Genomic DNA, 19,344 nt, shown 5'->3' on the forward strand with positions numbered 1-19,344 from the left:
TGAACAAATGAAAATATTCATATTAGTAAAACTTATTTGGCTCTTCATAGTTCGTACCATTCTGATCCACTCCTGGTTTCTAGCAAGTTGAAACAACCACTTAAATTCGAGATAGAAAGTTAGTTGATACTTGATAATGATAGTGACATATATACCTAGATGTAGGAGATAGTATGAGGAGGATGAATCTCAGATATATGATGTTACTAGTTTATTATACAGACGGTATGTAATGGATATGAATGACGTTACTTGTGTAATCTCTTCACTTTGAGCGTTTGCGGACTTCATAGATGTAGCTACAAATGACCACTGCTGCAGTAACTAAAACTCCGACTGCACTCTGAGCCAGTATAGTGCTGTCTTTGCAGCTTGACTTGCCTCCGCTTGGAGTAAATCCTAATTCCGAAAGTTTCTTGTGTGAGACAGCATAGTCACGGAAGAAGACATCCTCATCCTGAGACAACCAAGAAAGGGTGATTATGATCTCTAAGAAATTGAGCCCACTTTACAATTTTACAATTAAAAAAAGGTAACAAAATCAGACTAATCAGCTCAGAAGTAATTGATCCAATCAAATAATAAGACAGCCTACAGTCTTATGCAAATAATCTAATAGGAGGAGGTTGAAACTTGAATACTTCATATTTGTTTCACTTGCCACAGTATACATCAAGAATCATTTGATCTAGCATTGGCAGTAAATACAGAGTAACACAGTAGCACCTAGCACGGCAGGCTGTGAAAAAAAAAGAAAAGAAAAGACAGTAGCACGGTAGCTGAAATAATAGAAGAAATAGGGAATAGATGGCTTTTCAGCCATCACATTTTCAGAAAAAAGTAAAACAATGGAATTTTTTTTTTGCCAGTACTACAAATTGCATTTGCAGCAAGTCAGCAACCCATGTCCCAAACAAGCAGTCAAAACAGTTTGAAGACAAAGCTTAATTGATCTATCATTCTTAAGGATGTTTGCGGAATCCTAATTCAAGACTTTTCATCACAAAGCAGAGTTCAAAACAATGAACAATTTAAAATAAAGCAATTTATTTTGTCTTTTTCAATCAGTGAGTACCTTACCAAACATTTAAGGTCAACAAGCATTGAATAATCCAGAATTTCCAGACAGAATACATCCACTGTAGAAAGCCCTCGACAGTTACAGTGAGTTCCATGTAACCTCTTTTGAATCAATCATACACAAGCAGCTAAACTAGTAAAAAGCTTTAGCACTCAAATGTCAAATTAGATACCTTAGCATACAGTTCCACGAAAGGGCGAAATGCAGGGTCCTCCACCAAAGTTTTATCAGTAGGAAGTTGCAACAGTCCTTCTGATTCTCCTTTCAAGAGTTCCCTGGTAAGCAGATCGAGATATTAAATGGCATTACCCTTTGTTATGAGTACAGAAGAGACTTGACAAACAGCCTAACTTCTCCCTAATTGGGAAGACATTACAAAACATCTCTTACACAAAATAGGAATTATCAAACTTGAGTGGCTCCTGGGTCCATGGGCCATCAAAGCCTGATCTCTCTGGATGTGCCCTTCCCTACATCACCAAGAGCAAAGCCAAAGTTCAAGTACATATCACTGTTGGCAATGAAATAGTAATAAAGCTAGCAAAAGTATTACCAGGGTATGACCCCCTGACAGTGCTACGATGTCTTTGTCAGTGAGACCCATCCTGTAAAATATGTCCCTCAGATGTGGTGCACCTATAATAAAATATCATCAACAAATTGGACCATCACCCAATGAGGAAAACAGATTCAGATGAAAATTTAAGTAGCAACGAGAATTGTGACTTTCTTAAAACATATGGCGTACATATCATGTTTTTTCAATAAGATTTTTCAAGCTAATAACAAAGAACAGTACTTCTGCAATTTTCAACAGCCTCAATGAGGAGCGGAACAACTTGAAGCACTAACAAGGTCATGGACACAGTTTCAACCACTTTCAACAATCCAAATTGTTTGAAAATGTTCCTGTATATTATTTTACCTAAAATAAGTAAAAAAAGTAAATGGTGGATAACAAGTTGCTTAAGATCCTAGTCTTGACATTTTCTTCAAGATTAGAAAAGAAACACATGATCAACCCCCCATTAGGCCATTACTACCCACTAACAGAATGTTCTATCCAGGCCAGTGAAAATGGGGTCCTTCTCAAGACAGTAACAAACTTACATCTTATTCTTAGTGTTTCTAGTACATTTAAGCCAAAAAGAAGAATGCAATGCTGTCACACTACTCTCAAAAGAGGAGCATATGATGATACTGGATACTCTCAAAAGAAAAGCTATGCCTTCCCATTAATACTAATTCTAGATTTCTATACTTCGTTTATCATTCACACAGACTATGAACATCACATCACTCTAGATGCATTCTTAACAATAGAAACCCAACACACACAACTGACAGAACTTTCTTCAAACCTTGTTTAGCATCTGGAAGTCGCCCTTCCTTGGGACACGCATTTGAGTCCTGAATTGAAGTAATGAAGATCTTAGCATGCCAAACCCATCCTATAACTGGTTCTGCTTTTAATTCCAAAATACATACCTTTCTCCCAGGAACAAAGTCAACAGTAGGTCCTCCAGTGACCTCAACTGCAACAACACCAGCAAGCTGCAAAGAAAAAGAAAACATTAAAATATTAAATTCTACTAGTCATCCACCACAAGATATTGTATAGAACATGCATTCTATTCCATAGTCAATTAAATGGTATGTAGTCATATACTCATTCCATCCAGAAGTAATGGTCGCATATACCATTTTAGGATGTTCAGAGAAATTGTCCCATATCTTAAAATACTAAAATAATATTGGTTTTTCGTTGGTTTTACCATTATACCATTGCTTTTATTGAGTAATGGGGAGAGTATTGGAATGATCCAAGCAAAACAGTACTATGTACTTAATTGTGGATTGTTAGGAAGATATGACTATTATTTAAAGATGAAGGGAAATATATGATTGGTTTGACTGTGATACCAATTTCATTGCACCAAAATCTCTGTAGTCTATAGTCTCTAAACATATGTTTTAATATCCTACTGCTTCACTGATGATCTGACCAGTGAGGCAAAAATAGCACAGTACATTCTTTTAACTTTTAAAATGTTTCTACAAAAGTAAACGTATAATCACCTGATAGAGGTCTGCATATGTAATCTTTGGGTGTTTAGACTTCACCTCCTCTGAAATTGAGCAAAAGAAAGGGGAAAAAAATCATTGAGATATATTGAAGAGATAAAAACTAGACTAATAAGAAAATAAAGATAGGACAACACGCAATAAGAAGATAAAGATAGGACAGCACGCAAAACAAGCAAAATGCTAGGTAAACCACAACGACAATAAACCATCTAGTGTCGACCCTGATTTCACTGAAACAAGATCTTGGGAGATTCAAATGTATGCAGAAGTGCAGCCTTATGCCCTCACCCCTAACTCCTAAGGCCCTCATGAGTAAAAGACTGCAAAAAAATATTATTTTTTGGAAGGACCATGGAGGATATATTGGAGAGGAATCCTTAATGTGGTTGTACATATAAGGAACTATTAGAGTTCTGCGCATTTACATAAAATAGAGCATGTCAACAAATATGTATAAAAACACAGGACTAAGCAGCAAGGAAAAATCAGGATACAAGAGTGAAATATTAAGTGTCTTCATGAATTGAAGAGGCCTATATTCTATATATAAAGAAAATGATACATAAAACTGGAGAAGAGGGAAGAGTCGAGAGACCATAGCCATCTCCATCCACCTGGCTGTTTAAATAAAGGTAATTTCTCAGAGATATACTTCACCAGGCAGAAGCGAGAAAAGTTATCATGCCTTTAGTAACTTGAAATTAACACTCTTTCGTGTAGGGAAGTGGATTTGTACTTGGAGAACAACATATCTTAAATGTCACAGAAGGTTTTCATGTTGATGACATTATGAGTAACCAAGCAATCTGGCTAACTTCAGCCCCCAAATTAATATCATTTGTACACCCCTCTAGCAAATGCAAATGCAAATGCAAAAAGGAAAGTAAAATGAATTTTTAATAGCAACTGTAAAGCTTAAAGGAAGTCGCAATTAACTAAATCAACATACAAATACTTGATTTTCCCTCAAAAAAAGACACATGCAAATGCTTGCTACTAGTTGCTAGTAAATGCTAAAGGGGAAGAAAAAGTTGAATCGAGAAGCTTAATAAAAGTTGCAACTAAAAAATACAACATTCAAGTTCTTGCTAAATTTAGTTTGTCAGCATTTAAGGCATGAACCTTTGAAAAAGCTTGTTCACATAAGTATTCAATAATCACAATTTACATCACATTTACTATTAGGATCTAGTACAACCCCAAATTCCACCGTCCCCAAACCTTCTTCAAAACCCTCAGATGTCTCAAACCCAAGCTCAAGTGCTCAACTACTCAAGGCCAATAAAACTTGGGAAAAGGGTAGGAGAAGAACAAAAATAAAAAAATAAAATAAAAAGCTTCTTCCAAGCTTGAACACTTTCAGTTATAAGCAACCATTCCAAGCCATCCAATATATTCAAGCAACCCTACCACCAATTGTTAAAAACCACAGCACTGGTAATATTTCTAGTACATAATATCCATCTCGCTTTTGGTACTACGTCGACGTTATACAACGTCTTAGTCCTCCACAAAATTACTACTCTAAGGCCGCTATTTAATTTTGTACCCAGAGGTGAGGTGACTTTCCTCAGCTGGTTAGGCTACTTTTCACAACGCCACGATAAGAAAAAAGTATTCCCTCCGGTTTTTTAAGTGTTACACTAGCCTAATCGCCCGTTTCTTTTTAAATGTTACACTTCTATTTATGGAAATCTTCACTATTTTATTACTCTCAGGAAACATAATTTTATCACATTATTCTGTTTATCTAAGCCATAGTGTCATATCTACGAATTTCTTGACCAGCTACTTGCACAATTCATAAAAAAAAAATGGTCTATCGGGTGTTTCCCCGTGCATGTGGGAGTTCACAAGTTTTCCAAGAATCAGGATTCAGGAGGGCTCATGGGTACTTTGGTAGTATGGTTTTATACATACTAATAACTAGACTAGGTCCCGTGCACGCACGGTTATTTGAAAATTATAATTGGTCATCTTTTTTAACTGAAATATTTATACGTTAAATCTATTCCGCAATTAATAAATCTCAAACGTACTCATTTTATCATACAATTCACAATTTCCGCTCTATTACGTATTGTATATTTTATATATTCAATATGATGATTTGACCAAAATAAATATTTGATATGCTTAATATGAACAAAATATTGAGTAATAATGTTTTCTATTATTGATAAGACGATCTGACTAAATATTACCAAAATTGTCTAATAATGCCATATTTAATAATCTTATAATTTTTTCTATTTACAAACATTTATACAAAAGCAGAGAAAATAACAATAGAATAAAGTAGGTATATTTTTTTTAGAAAAGGGTTTTTGGCGGGAAAAATCGTATCAGGAATTGACACGTGTCATTCCTGGTGTCTCTTTTAGTATATAGTAATAGATAGTTCCACTAAACCCTACACTTCACCTGCCAATTACACCTCACATATTTAGAACAGAATGATTTTTGGATAAGTTATAACACTCAACCACTTCCCAAATTAATTCTGCACCACGAATACATGATCGAATGCATCTTTACTTAGTTAAAAACATTTACTACTTGCAATAGATGATGACAAACTGACATTCCACTATCACAACTAAAGAATGTAGAGTGAACACCATGAGACATCCGACAATTTGACAAGGATTAGGTTTTCAAGCATGTAAAATTATGACATTCTAATCCGAAAGCATTCAAGAACAATAAACAAAAAAAAGCAAAACCTAGTATAACAAACAGATGTTGGACGCACGCGGAAGTTTTGATAGACCTTAATAATATATCAAAATTGTATTTATATCATTGATTACATTAATAAGAATTGTACAACAATATTGTGTTCTACCCTTCGTATTTTGTAGGAGCTCTCTCAATTAGCTCACTTAATTAGCTCACTTCTCACCCTTCATATTTTGTAAGGGCTAGATTTTTCTATACTTGTCATTTATCTAGATTCTTCTTAACTAGATATTTCTTAAGTAAATTCTAGACATTATTTTATTTTAGCTAGATTTTTCTACACACTCACCACTCGATTTTTACAATCATATTATCTAGAATTTTCTAGATTAATATTTCAACAATATATGTTTTCCGAACCCCAAAATCAAGAGATTGAGGAAAAAATTAGTGATTAGTGAAATTCTATTTACTGATGGATGTAATAATTAATCTATATACTCATATTCCAGTTATCTATACAGTTTTCCACATCATTCGACCAAAACTACGGAAACTAATTGACAAAACATAAAAGAAAATGAACGACAACAACAGAAATTCCATACCACACCAATCAATAGCTTTCTTCAAACCATTATTGGCACCATGAGCGCACTCTTCCTCGTTCCGAATTGAAGCATTAGGGCCGCCGGTCTTCGTCTTCGCGCAATAAGTCCCTGCATCATGCCACCTAGAGAGAGAAACATAAATCGAAGTTAGCGAGAAAGTAATGGAGTTCAGAGAAGACTGAAGAAGTCAATGGAGAGAGAGGGAGTTACGCGAGGCGGAGCATGAGAGGAGCGCAATTGCGATTAGAGATGAGAGCGCGAAGATCGCGACGAGCTTTGTCGATTTCCTTGAGGTATTCTGTGTTGACGACCGGCATCGCCATTGATTGGGGCTTCACTGGTTACTGTGTCCTGGCCTGAGAGCAGATATTGGCAGAGCTGCTGAAATAGAAACTATTGGTAATTGGTGATCCTTTTTAGTTGTTGATAAACCCCTGAGGAATGGGCTCTCAGGGTTCTCGGATAATGCGAACACCAATTCTTAAATGAGTCAGAGTCTACACTAAATTTATTATGGATCATGCCTAAAATAAGATCAATAACTTATTCATTGTTATGAAATATAATATAGATGTCCATTATATGCCCATCAGTATTTCTAAAATATTCTAGGGTTCAGTAAGACTCTAACTATTGTATCTTATATATACCCGGTACTATATGAAAAAATACACACACTGCTATTCTCTCTCTTATCTCTCCTACTTATTCACAACACGTTATCAACACCAACCCTAGCCGACTGAGCACAGGAGAAACAAAGGAAGACATCCATCGTTCAGGTATAATACTCGCTAATCTTATTATTGAAATTTGAGAATAATAAGTGGTGTACTTGCGGCTATATGATTGGAATTAGACCTGGCAAAACTGACCCGATCTGAATGATCCGATCCAATTTTGACCCAAAATCTATCTGAAACCCAAATTTACCCGAACCGAAACTGAAACCGATCCGAAATCGATTTTAACCCGAAATGATTCGATAACCGAATTGGCCCGAGCTGAATTAACCCGTACCAAGTTTCATCAGAAACCGAAGTAACCCCTACCGAAAATAACTGGAAATTTTGAATCAAACCGAAACCGATCCGTACCGAATAACAACTCAAATTTATCATTAGTTCAAACTAAATAACACAAGTATTATTATTATTATTATTATTATTATTATTATTATTATTATTATTATTATTGTAAATCAAATGCTAACAAAGTCAATCATTTTACAAAAAATTAGTGAGAAGCCGAGATACAATCTGAGACCCCACTCCTCTGGCTATAGCAAAGCCTATCCTGGTACAAATATGAGCAACAGCATGGGCCCCAATGTCCTGAGTCCTAGAGAACTTCTGAACCCGCTTCAGCAACACAACAACATCCTTATCCAGCTCCCCCCAACGAGGAGAAAGAGGACGGAAGAAAGGCATAACCAATTGTCCGGCATCGTGCTTCGTACTTGACCCGCTTCCGAATAGCTACATCAGACACAACCCCACCCGGGACAAAGCCAGACAACCCAGATTGTGTCAAAGGAGAAGATCGCGTCAAGTCAACACATACATCACAACCCCGATCTCGAAATTTTGACCCAAATCAGACCCGATCCGACCATCGAAAAACCGAATTAAACCCGAAACTCGAATGGACAAGACCCATACCCGAAGCCGATCCGAAGTGAAAGTGACCCAAAATGACCTGGTCCGATCCAAACCCGATCCAAACGATCCATTTGCCAGGTTTAATTGGAATATTTGTCTGGTTGTTTTTTTTTTTTTTTTTTTTACTTTTTGGAAATTGCAATATTGGATACGAATGGTTTATGCGATTGGAGTATGACTATTTCTTCATCTTATGCTTAGCCGCACAAAATAATTGCGCTCGTTGTTTTTGTTTTTTTTTGGTTTGCTCATATTTTGGTATGAATGGTCCTTTATCCTGCAAGTTGAAGTATATCACAATGTTCCGCCGCAAATCTGAATTATTTAGCAATATGCTTTATGCGGTAAAGTGATTGATTCGTATTAATAGTCTACATTTCGAGACTATTACAAAACCTGTGATATTAATAATCTGTGGTAATTTCTATATACTTCGTATTATGGTTGCATATTGGATATTGCACTTTTGTCTTTTGTTGGACTTAATTTCATATGAAAACCTCTATCTTTGGTATTGCCTTAAATAATTATATGTATGAGTTCTTTTGAACTATGGTATTGAATTACAACTTGATATGTATGTATATGTTTATTATCTAAGTCCTAATTTGAAATATTCACTTATAGTGTGAACTATGCCAAATCTTACAAACCTTGAATTTGCGGCCCTTGATATTCATGGAAAGAACTATTTGTCTTGGGTGTTAGATGCTGAAATTCATCTAGATGCAAAAGACCTTGGTGATACAACAAGTCAAAACAAAGCTAAAACTATGATATTTCTTCGCCATCACCTCCATGAGGGCCTTAAGATTGAGCACTTAACTGTAAAAGATCCACAAGTCCTTTGGAGTAACCTAAAGGAGAGGTATGACCACCAGAAAACTGTAACATTACCTAAAGTTCGATATGACTGGTTACATTTAAGACTACAAGACTTTAAGTCTGTAAGTGAATATAACGCAGCTATGTTCAGAATTACTACACAATTGAAATTATGTGGAGAGAAAATCACTGATGTAGAAATGATAGAGAAAACATACTCTACCTTTCACGCAAATAACGTTGTCCTGCAGAAACAGTACCGTGAAAAGGGATTTAAGAAATATTTTGAACTTATATCTTGTCTCCTAGTGGCTGAGAAAAATAACGAGCTATTGATGAAAACTCATGAATCACGTCCAACCGGTTCTATTCCATTCCCTGAAGTGAATGTGACATCCCATAATGGGAATGAAAAATATCATACCAGCAATTGTGGTCGAGGATATGGTCGAGGACGTGGGCGTGGATACGGATAGGGTCGAGGTCGTGGTGGTTCCTTCAAAAACTCGTACTCCCACCAGAAGTGGGACAAAAAAGATGGTAACAAACAAGAGAAAGATAAAAATGAGAATGTGACCAATGCATGTAACCGATGTTGAGGAAAAGGTCATTGGTCTCGTACATGTCGTACACCAAAACACTTGGTGGAGCTCTATAAACAATCATTAAAGCAAAAAGGAAAGTAAGTAGAAACTAATCTTGGGTTAGGGTTGCATCTTCTAAATACAACACCATTTCCGTGGATCCAGAATCCCCAAAGTACAGCCACAAAAACACTGATACAGATAATGCTTGTCCTCCTTCCATAGAAAAATCAGAAAATTCTTAATCCAGTCTGAAATTGGTATGTTTCTAGCATTACTAGTATTGATACCCAATTGGCACGCCTTCTGAACGTGGTCTACCAACCAGCAATCTCTAAACAAGTGTTGTTCAGTTTCTTCTTCCTGATTACAAAAAACACAGTAGTTATTCTCTATCAACCCTCTCCTCATAAGTCCCTTTGACGGAGTTTGCCAATTTGGATGAACTTCTGCTCTAGATTAAACTAAGTAAAGAGAAAAAGAATGATAGTAGAGAGGAAATTTCTTATTGATTGTAATAATAAGTTGTAGTCCTTACAAGGCTATTTATACATTAAATGAGATGATGTGTCTAAGCCAATCATCATAAGTTATTTGTACACCTCAGCTTATTGTTGTCATCAGCTAATCATCAACTAATCATTACATTCTAGCTGACTAACAGATTCTCTAACAGGCTGAAATGTAGGAGAGTTGGTTGAGCTGTGAATCTGTGATTCTTCTAGAAACGGTAGCATGCACGCAGTTGTCTTAAGTTGCACTTGTGCTGTTTGTGTAGTTGCTGATTGCATTCCTGTCAGCATGATGTAAACCAATACCCCCCCCCCCCCCCCCCCTCAAACTTTGCATGGGAAAACATTGATCATGCCAAGTTTGGAAGATAGATTTTTGTGTTGAGCACTAGGTAGAATTTTGGTAAAAATGTCTGCAAGTTGGTTATGAGTTGGGAGAAAACTGAGTTGAAGTAAACCCTTTAGAACCTTGTCCCTAGTGAAGTGGCAATCCACTTCAATGTGTTTAGTTCTCTCATGAAAAATGGGATTAGTTGCAATATGAATTGCTGATTGGTTATCACAGTGGAGTTCAATAGGTTTGAGATTGGAAACACCAAGTTCTTCTAGTAAACGAACCACCCATGTTACTTCTGCAGCAGCTTGAGACATAGCTCTGTATTCAGCGTCAGAAGAACTTTTAGAAATTGTAGACTGTTTCTTGGATTTCCAGCTGATTGGAGAGTTCCCTAAAAGTAGAACATAGCCAGTGAATGATCTCCTTGTTGTTGGACAAGCATCCCAATCTGAGTCAGAAAAATCCTGTAGAGTAAGCTGATCAGTATCTTTTAATAAAATTCCTTGGCCTGCAGTACTGTTGATGTATCTAAGGGTATGAGTAAGAGGTTCAACATGTTGCACAATAGGTGAGTGCATGAATTGGCTCAAAGATTGGACGGCAAATGAGATATCAGGTCTGGTGTGAGTGAGGAAATTCAGTTTTCCAACATAGCATCTGTACAGCTCAACATTAGGATAAGGATCACCTTCTGTAGTGAGTTTGAGATTGAGAGGAAAAGGAGTGACAGCAGGTTTTGTAACATCAAGTTCACAGTCAAGAATAAGCTCTTTGGTATATTTCTTCTAAGTGAGAATGTAACCATCAGCAGTTTTACTCACTTCAATACCAAGAAAGAAATTTAGAAGACTTAGATCCTTAATGCTGAATGTTTGATGTAAATGGTCCTTAAGAGCTGAAATGGTAGCAACATTGGACCCTGTGATGATTATGTCATCAACATAAACAACAACAATAGTAATATCAGTAGAATCTCTTTTGACAAACAAATGAGTAATCATTTTTTGACTGATTATACCCTTGAGATCTCAACTTATTAAGAAGTCTTGCAAACCACTGTCTAGATGCTTGCTTTAGGCCATATAGAGATTTGTTGAGCTTACAGACATGACCAGGTGGAGCTGAAAGGCCTTCAGGAACTTTCATATACACCTCTTCATCAAGACTGCCATGAAGAAAGGCATTGTTGATATCCAGTTGAAATAAATCCAAATTTCTGGAGGCAGCAAGACTGATCATGAAGGAAATAATGCCCTTGGTCCAAGTATGCATTCTATGTTAAGTCTAATAAATGCGGTTCAGTATTAATTAACAAGTTAATAATTCAGTGAGATCAAGTGAGCTGAATGCCTAGCTAGAGGCCGCTTCAGTTCAAGTGGAATTAATGATATTAATCCACAGCTTACTCTTGACTGAACCCGTAGGGTCACACAAATAGTACGTAAACGGATCAAGTATTTAATGGCATTAAATACCCCATCTATGAATATTCGGAACCGACGGATCTTGGTTTCAGTGGGAGCTGAGATCGTCACAGGCAAGAAATGAATACTCCGGAAACGATGATATTGCCGGAAACGGAAATATGGATCGTATCGGAAATATGAATATTATCCAAGTCGTAGATGTTGCCGGAAACGGAAACATGGTACGTATCGGAAAATATTATTGGAAATGGAAATATTACCAGAATCGGAAATATTACCGGAAACGGAAATATTGTCAGAATCGGAAATATTGCCGGAATCGGAAAATAATTCCGGAAACGGAAATATTAAATATTTGTTCGAAACGGAAATTAATTCCGGAATCGGAAATATTAAATATTGTTCGTATCGGAAATAGATTCCGGAAATGGAAATTTAATCGGAAGCGTATCGTACGAATTAGCATCGGACGAGGCTTGCCGGACGAAGGCCCAGCACGAAGCCGGGGCCATCGCCCAGCAAGCATGCGCGCCACAAAGCCCAGCCAAGGCAGCGGCCAGGCCTACCGCAAGGCAGGCCCAGCGCGCGCCAAGAGGCCACGGCTGCGTGGGCCGTGCTGCGCGGGCTGCTGCTCGCACGCATGGGCAGCCCTTGTGGCTGCCGTGTGTGTGTGAGTTTGTGCTCATGCGTGATTCCTGAATCTGCAAGAGTCAGTGTATGATTAAATGTCTATTCCTAATTGGATAAATTAATTAAATAGAATTCATGTAGGATTCTAATTCCAATTAATTCGCATCCTACTAGGATTACGATTCCTTTTCCATAACTCTATAAATAAAGGCCTAGGGGTCATAATTTATACACAAGTTTCAAAGTATTCAAAAGTGAGTTTTTTGAGAGAAAATTAAAACACATCTTGCTCATAAAAGTGCCGAATTTTCTAGTACCTTAAGGGCGATTCTAGTTGGTCAATCTTAAGGCGGATCCGGACGTGCTGTGGACTATCTACGGAGGGACGACACTTGGAGTCCTAAAAGACTTGTTCTTGTTCGGTTCGGGCGCAGCTAGGGAAGGCACGCAACAAAGAGTATGCATCTAATTATGCTATATGATTATGTGTAAATAATATGTTTCCTGGGTTAATGGTTGTTTCCGCATGATCTATGTAAATGTCATATGTATCATAACCTAACAGTGGTATCACGAGCCCCTTATTATTTTCATAATCTAAATTGCATGAACATGGTTAAATATTACAAATTTGCAAGAATTAAAAGGGGTGATTAATTTTCGTAATTGTTAATTAATTGCAAATTGCGTTTATTTAATTATATGTACGCAGTTTTTCGGCAGTTTCTTCATTACTCATCCGAATTGAGTGATTTTTGTGTCAATTCCGCATGTAAAAGGCATTCTAAAATTTTGACAAAAAAAGTATTTTTCTGCCGAACCCAGAATTCTCAAATTCGAAGCCTAACTATGACTTTTCGAAGGTTTTAGTTTTTCGAATGCAAAATTTCGTAAATTTAAGATGTTAAATTAAATATTTGCGATTCCTGTTGATAAATCTTGAATTTTTGATTGACCTACTGCATATGTTTAACAAGTTTGAATGCCTAGTCTTGTTAATTATGCAATCTAATTTGTAATTATGATTAATTTGTTGAAAATTAGAATAATTTAGAATTAATTTGATTTTCATAATTAATTGTAATTTAATTAGAAACCTATGATTAAAAACCACCATAAAAATTGTAAATTTACGATAAATTTTAAATTTTTATGACCTAGACTTGAATCCATATCAATCGGAAATCAATTGGATAATAAATTTTCGATTTTTTCGCCCTAAAATTATGAGATTAATATTATTTATTAATTTGTCATTAATTTTAAATATAAATTTTAAATTTTTATGCGATTCGTTCAAATAACTCGCACGCACGAAGCAATGGACGCTTCGTGTTACCCTTAAGGGGTGTTGTATAATGCGGGCATGCGACGACGAGCAAGGGAGCTCGTCGCCCGTGCGGCACGAATGCAATGAGCAAGGGCGTAGTGCACGAGCACAAGGCAGCAGCCCTGCCTTGTGTCGTGCGCCACGAGCAATGAACGAATGGGCATGGGCGAAGGGCGAGCCAAGGCAGTCGCGTGTGGGCAGCAAGCGAGCTGCGCCACAACGCGCGCTGCCTCGCACAAGTGCGCGCAGCCTCGCGCGCAGCGAGCGCAAGCTCGCGTGCCACGAGCGCTGCGCCAAGCACTGCTCGCGCGCGCAGCGCGCGATGTCGCTCGCCCAGCGAGCGATGTCGCGCACCAGCGAGCGATGGCTCGCGCCAGCGAGCGATGGCTCGCTCGCCCAGCGAGCGATGTCGCGCCCCAGCGAGCGATGGCTCGCGCGCACAGCGAGCGAGCCAGCGCGCCCAGCGAGCGATCTCGCGCGCGCACTGCGAGCGATAGCTCGCGTGCGATGGGGCGCTGTGCGGAGGCTTGCGATGAGACAGCAGCAGCTATGCGACGAGCGCATGGGCTGCGCGCACATGGCCAGCAATGGCTGTGTGCGTACGGCCCATGGGCGTGCAACGCATAGGGTGTTTGCGTTACGATTAGATCGTTTTGAATGTTTAATTTGAAAATTTCAGTTCACGTAATTTTAATTAATTTTAAAATTAATAATTTGAATTATTTTCTTGGATTTTAATTTTGAATATTATAATTATAATAAATGGAATTTATTCTAATTATTTTACTAAAATTAAAATCATGAATTAATTTAAATACGACTGAAATTAAATTAAATTTTTGGATTCAATTATAAATTTATATGAGCTTTAAATTTTAATTAAATTTGTATGTTTCCGGTTAGACTAGAAATACAATTTTATGATTAAAATTAGTAAAGCATATGAATTTATTGGTTTGAGTGGGAGCGCTTTTTAGTCATAAACTCTTGATTAGGTCTACAAATCCTTAAGGTTAAAACAACTCGATTAGAATTAATAAGGACTGAATAATTGGTAGATTATTGGTGCCCTTGATTAATTGCTGCAAATGTTTACGTGATGCATAATGTGTTTTACTAACCAGCTATGTGGGCCATTCATGATAATGAATGGGTGAATGGTATATATTGTATATGTACTGTTTTGCAGGTTATGAAGTGACTAGTATGGCCCAAATAGGATAGAAAATATGGTCTGCGTACCATTAATTTGAATGTAATTGGTCTAAAGTACCAAAGTTATTTTTCAATTCAAATATGGTCTGCGAACCATCAAATAGTTGTAATTAGTTATAGCTTATCCTATTTGAAGAAAATGGTGCCTCCCACGGAGATTTTCAAGACGGACTTTGAAGTCAAAGCTTCAAGATGAAGTCGGGCCATACTAGATCACAAATATCTTATGCATGTTTTAAGTTATTTATTGCTTTAAATATGTCTTAAATTGCATGAGATCAAAAGCTTGATTATGTTGCATGATTAAGGATTTTAGTTCACTTAAAATCTAACCAACATAGTAAGAGCCTTAAGTTCCAAACTTAAAAATTGAGTTATAAGGTGCCATGCCAAAATATACACTTGCTTGGATATCCTTTACATCAATCTAGTAATAGTTTTCGCTCAGCGAGGTGTTACTTATTGGTCCTAAAGGGGCAAGGTACACAAATAATTGTGAGTACATGTTAGTTTTGGTGAAACTCAACGATATAAGTAAGGAGTCCTTTTATGTCGTGGCAAATTCGATAGGTTTACCTAATAAGTTCTTAGACGTACCTATCAACCAAGAATAGTTTCTAGACTATTAGCAAAAGGCTTTTGCTTACCTAAGATGTTCTAGGATTAAGTCGACAAACTGTGCTTAGTTCTTCAATGATTTTAGGATCTTGGAATCATTTTATTCACACCTGCCGGAACACATAACTTGAATAAAATGCTTAATAAACATTGAATGATGCATGTATGCTAGAATTTAAGTTTATTAAGAGAAACTGTGAATGGTTATTTATTTGTTTATTCTTTTCAATTGTAGTTTTTAATATGGCAAACAACAATTCATTCAACATTCGATCAATTCTCGAAAAGGAGAAGTTGAACGGGAAAAACTTCCTTGACTGGCAAAGGAACTTGCAAATAGTTCTTATGCAGGAAGAAAAGGAGTATGTCCTAGATGAGGCGATGCCCGAAGCCCCAGGCGACGGGGTCACTCAAGCAGCCCTCAATCGTTGGATTGATGCCAACAAGGATGTGAAATGTCTAATGCTCGCCACCATGAGTGCGGATCTGCAGAAAACGTTCATCAACTCAGATGCTTTCACAATCATCAGTGAGTTGAAGAACATGTTCCAAGATCTGGCTCGAGTCGAAAGATTCGAGACTCATAGGCAAATTCTTGAGACCAAGCTTAAGAAAGGCGAGCCCGTAAGTCCACATGTTCTCAAAATGATTGGACTCATTGAGAATATGAGTCGGCTGGATCAGCAATTTTCTCAGGAAATGGCTATAGACACCATCCTCCATTCTCTTCATAGCGGGTATGATCAGTTCAAACTGAACTACAGTATGAATAGTCTGGACAAAACGCTCACTGAGCTTCACGGTATGCTGAAGACCGCTGAAAAGACGCTCAAAAGTGATAAGCAGGATGTGCTTATGGTGCGTGGGGGCAAGTTCAAGAAATCTGGAAAGAAGAGGAATGCTAAGAAAGGTGGCAACAAGGCCAGCCCAACTAAGCAAACTGGCGCCAAATCTGCAAAGAGGAAGGTCAGTCAACCCACTTCTGAATCCGAATGCTTCTACTGCAAGAAGAAGGGGCATTGGAAGAGAGATTGCTTGAAGCTAAAGGAAGATCAGAAGAACGGAACAGTCGTTCCATCTTCAGGTATTTTCGTTATAGACTGTATACTTGCTAATTCAACTTCTTGGGTATTAGATACAGGTTGTGGCTCACACTTATGTTCCAATCCACAGGGACTAAGAAGAAGTAGAAAGTTAAGCAAGGGTGAAGTCGACCTACGAGTGGGAAATGGAGCACGGATTGCTGCATTAGCTGTAGGAACTTACTATTTGTCGTTGCCCTCCGGGCTAGTTTTGGAACTGGAAGAATGTTTCCATGTTCCAAGTCTTACTAAAAACATCATTTCAGTTTCTTGCTTAGATGCTAAGGGATTTTCCTTTATAATAAAAGACAATAGTTGTTCGTTTTATTTTAAAGAGATGTTTTATGGATCTGCTAGATTAGTCAATGGACTTTATTTATTAGATCACGACAAACAAGTATATAACATAAATACCAAAAAGGCCAAAAAGGATGATTCAGATCTCACCTATCTGTGGCATTGTCGATTAGGCCATATAAACTTGAAACGCTTAGAAAGACTTCAAAGGGAAGGAATTCTAGAACCATTTGACTTAGAGGATTATGGTAAATGCGAATCATGTTTACTTGGCAAAATGACAAAGCAACCTTTCTCTAAAGTTGGAGAAAGAGCAAATGAACTATTGGGTTTAATCCATACAGATGTATGTGGACCAATGAGTACAAATGCTAGAGGTGGTTTCAGCTACTTTATCACTTTCACTGATGACTTCAGTAGGTATGGTTATGTCTACCTAATGAAGCATAAGTCTGAATCCTTTGACAAATTCAAGGAATTTCAGAGTGAAGTAGAGAATCAATTAGGCAAGAAGATTAAGGCACTGCGGTCTGATAGAGGCGGTGAATATCTGAGCTATGAATTTGATGACCATCTGAAAGAATGTGGAATTCTATCAAAATTGACTCCTCCTGGAACACCACAATGGAACGGTGTGTCAGAACGGAGGAACAGAACCTTGCTAGACATGGTCAGGTCAATGATGGGTCAGGCCGAACTTCCATTAGAATTTTGGGGACATGCACTAAATACAGCTGCACTCACTATAAATAGAGCTCCGTCTAAAGCTGTCGAAAAGACTCCATACGAATTATGGTTTGGAAAACCTCCAAATGTGTCTTTTCTTAAGATTTGGGGATGTGAAGTATACGTCAAACGATTAATTTCAGACAAACTTCATCCAAAATCTGACAAATGTATCCTTGTGGGCTATCCAAAGGAAACAAAGGGGTATTACTTCTACAATACATCTGAGAACAAAGTGTTTGTTGCTCGAGATGGTGTCTTTTTGGAGAAAGATCACATTTCCAAAATGACAAGTGGGAGAAAAGTAGACCTCGAAGAAATTCGAGTCGAACAACAAACTCTAGAGAATGCTCAAGATGACATTCAGGATGAAACTCAGAGATCTTTAGAAGAATCCGGTGAGAATCATGGTCAATCTAGAAATGTTACCCCGCGTAGATCGCAAAGATATAGATCTCAACCGGAAAGGTACTTGGGTATTTTGACGAACGAGAGCTATGACGTTCTATTACTTGAAAGTGATGAACCTGCGACTTACAAGCAAGCTATGACGAGCCCTAGCTCCAAGCAATGGCAAGAAGCCATGCAATCTGAATTAGACTCCATGTCTGAAAACCAAGTATGGGATTTGGTCGATTTGCCAGATGGCTACCAAGCCATTGGAAGCAAATGGGTTTTCAAACTGAAAAAGGACAAGGATGGGAAACTTGAAGTTTTCAAAGCTAGATTGGTTGCAAAAGGTTACAGGCAAGTCCACGGTGTGGATTACGATGAAACCTTTTCACCAGTTGCAATGCTAAAGTCTATTCGAATAATGTTAGCAATCGCTGCATATTACGATTACGAAATATGGCAGATGGATGTCAAAACTGCTTTCTTAAACGGCGTTTTAACAGAAACTGTGTTTATGACACAGCCTGAAGGTTTTGAGGATCCAAAGAATGCTAAAAAGGTATGCAAGCTAAAGAAGTCAATCTACGGATTGAAGCAGGCATCCAGGAGCTGGAATATACGTTTTGATGAAGCAGTCAGTGACTTTGGTTTCATCAAGAACGCGGACGAATCTTGTGTATACAAGAAGGTCAGTGGGAGCAAAATTGCTTTCCTAGTATTATATGTCGACGACATATTGCTTATCGGAAATGACATTCCTATGTTGAACTCTGTCAAGATTTGGCTTGGGAAATGTTTTTCGATGAAGGATCTAGGAGAAGCACAGTACATATTGGGCATCAAGATTTACAGAGATAGATCTAAAAAGATGATTGGACTTAGTCAAAGCACTTATATCAATAAGGTGCTTGATAGGTTCAAGATGGCGGACTCCAAGCGAGGCTACCTACCCATGTCTCATGGAATGACTCTAAGCAAGACTCAGTGCCCAAAAACACTTGATGAGCGTAGACGAATGAATGGGATTCCATATGCATCATTGATTGGTTCAATAATGTATGCTATGATATGTACACGCCCGGATGTTGCGTACGCACTCAGTGCTACGAGCAGATACCAGTCAGACCCAGGAGAGGCGCATTGGACTGCTGCCAAGAACATTCTGAAGTACCTGAAAAGGCACAAAGATGACTTCCTGGTCTATGGTGGAGATGATGAATTAATTGTTAAAGGCTATACGGACGC

At 37.8% G+C, this 19,344-nt stretch overlaps 2 protein-coding genes across 2 annotated transcripts; one reads left to right on the plus strand and one right to left on the minus strand.

Annotated features, from left to right (window-relative positions):
- On the minus strand, positions 1 to 6,933 carry LOC110778432 (L-ascorbate peroxidase 3). The gene is made up of 9 exons (XM_021982989.2): positions 6,673 to 6,933; positions 6,460 to 6,584; positions 3,161 to 3,210; positions 2,570 to 2,635; positions 2,443 to 2,491; positions 1,635 to 1,717; positions 1,472 to 1,551; positions 1,254 to 1,356; positions 1 to 457 (listed from the first exon to the last, which is right to left on the minus strand). Exons 1-9 carry the CDS (start codon positions 6,783 to 6,785, stop codon positions 266 to 268), a joined length of 861 nt encoding a protein of 286 aa, XP_021838681.1. The 5' UTR covers positions 6,786 to 6,933; the 3' UTR covers positions 1 to 265.
- A 1,825-nt stretch (positions 6,934 to 8,758) lies between these two features.
- Positions 8,759 to 9,424, plus strand: LOC110799928 (uncharacterized). Its single transcript, XM_022005208.2, has one exon. The coding sequence runs from the start codon at positions 8,759 to 8,761 to the stop codon at positions 9,422 to 9,424; it is 666 nt and encodes a 221-aa protein (XP_021860900.2).
- The last annotated feature ends 9,920 nt before the right edge of the window (positions 9,425 to 19,344 follow it).

The sequence above is a fragment of the Spinacia oleracea genome, chromosome 4 (assembly GCF_020520425.1).
Source record: "Spinacia oleracea cultivar Varoflay chromosome 4, BTI_SOV_V1, whole genome shotgun sequence".
Lineage (NCBI taxonomy): Eukaryota > Viridiplantae > Streptophyta > Magnoliopsida > Caryophyllales > Amaranthaceae > Spinacia > Spinacia oleracea.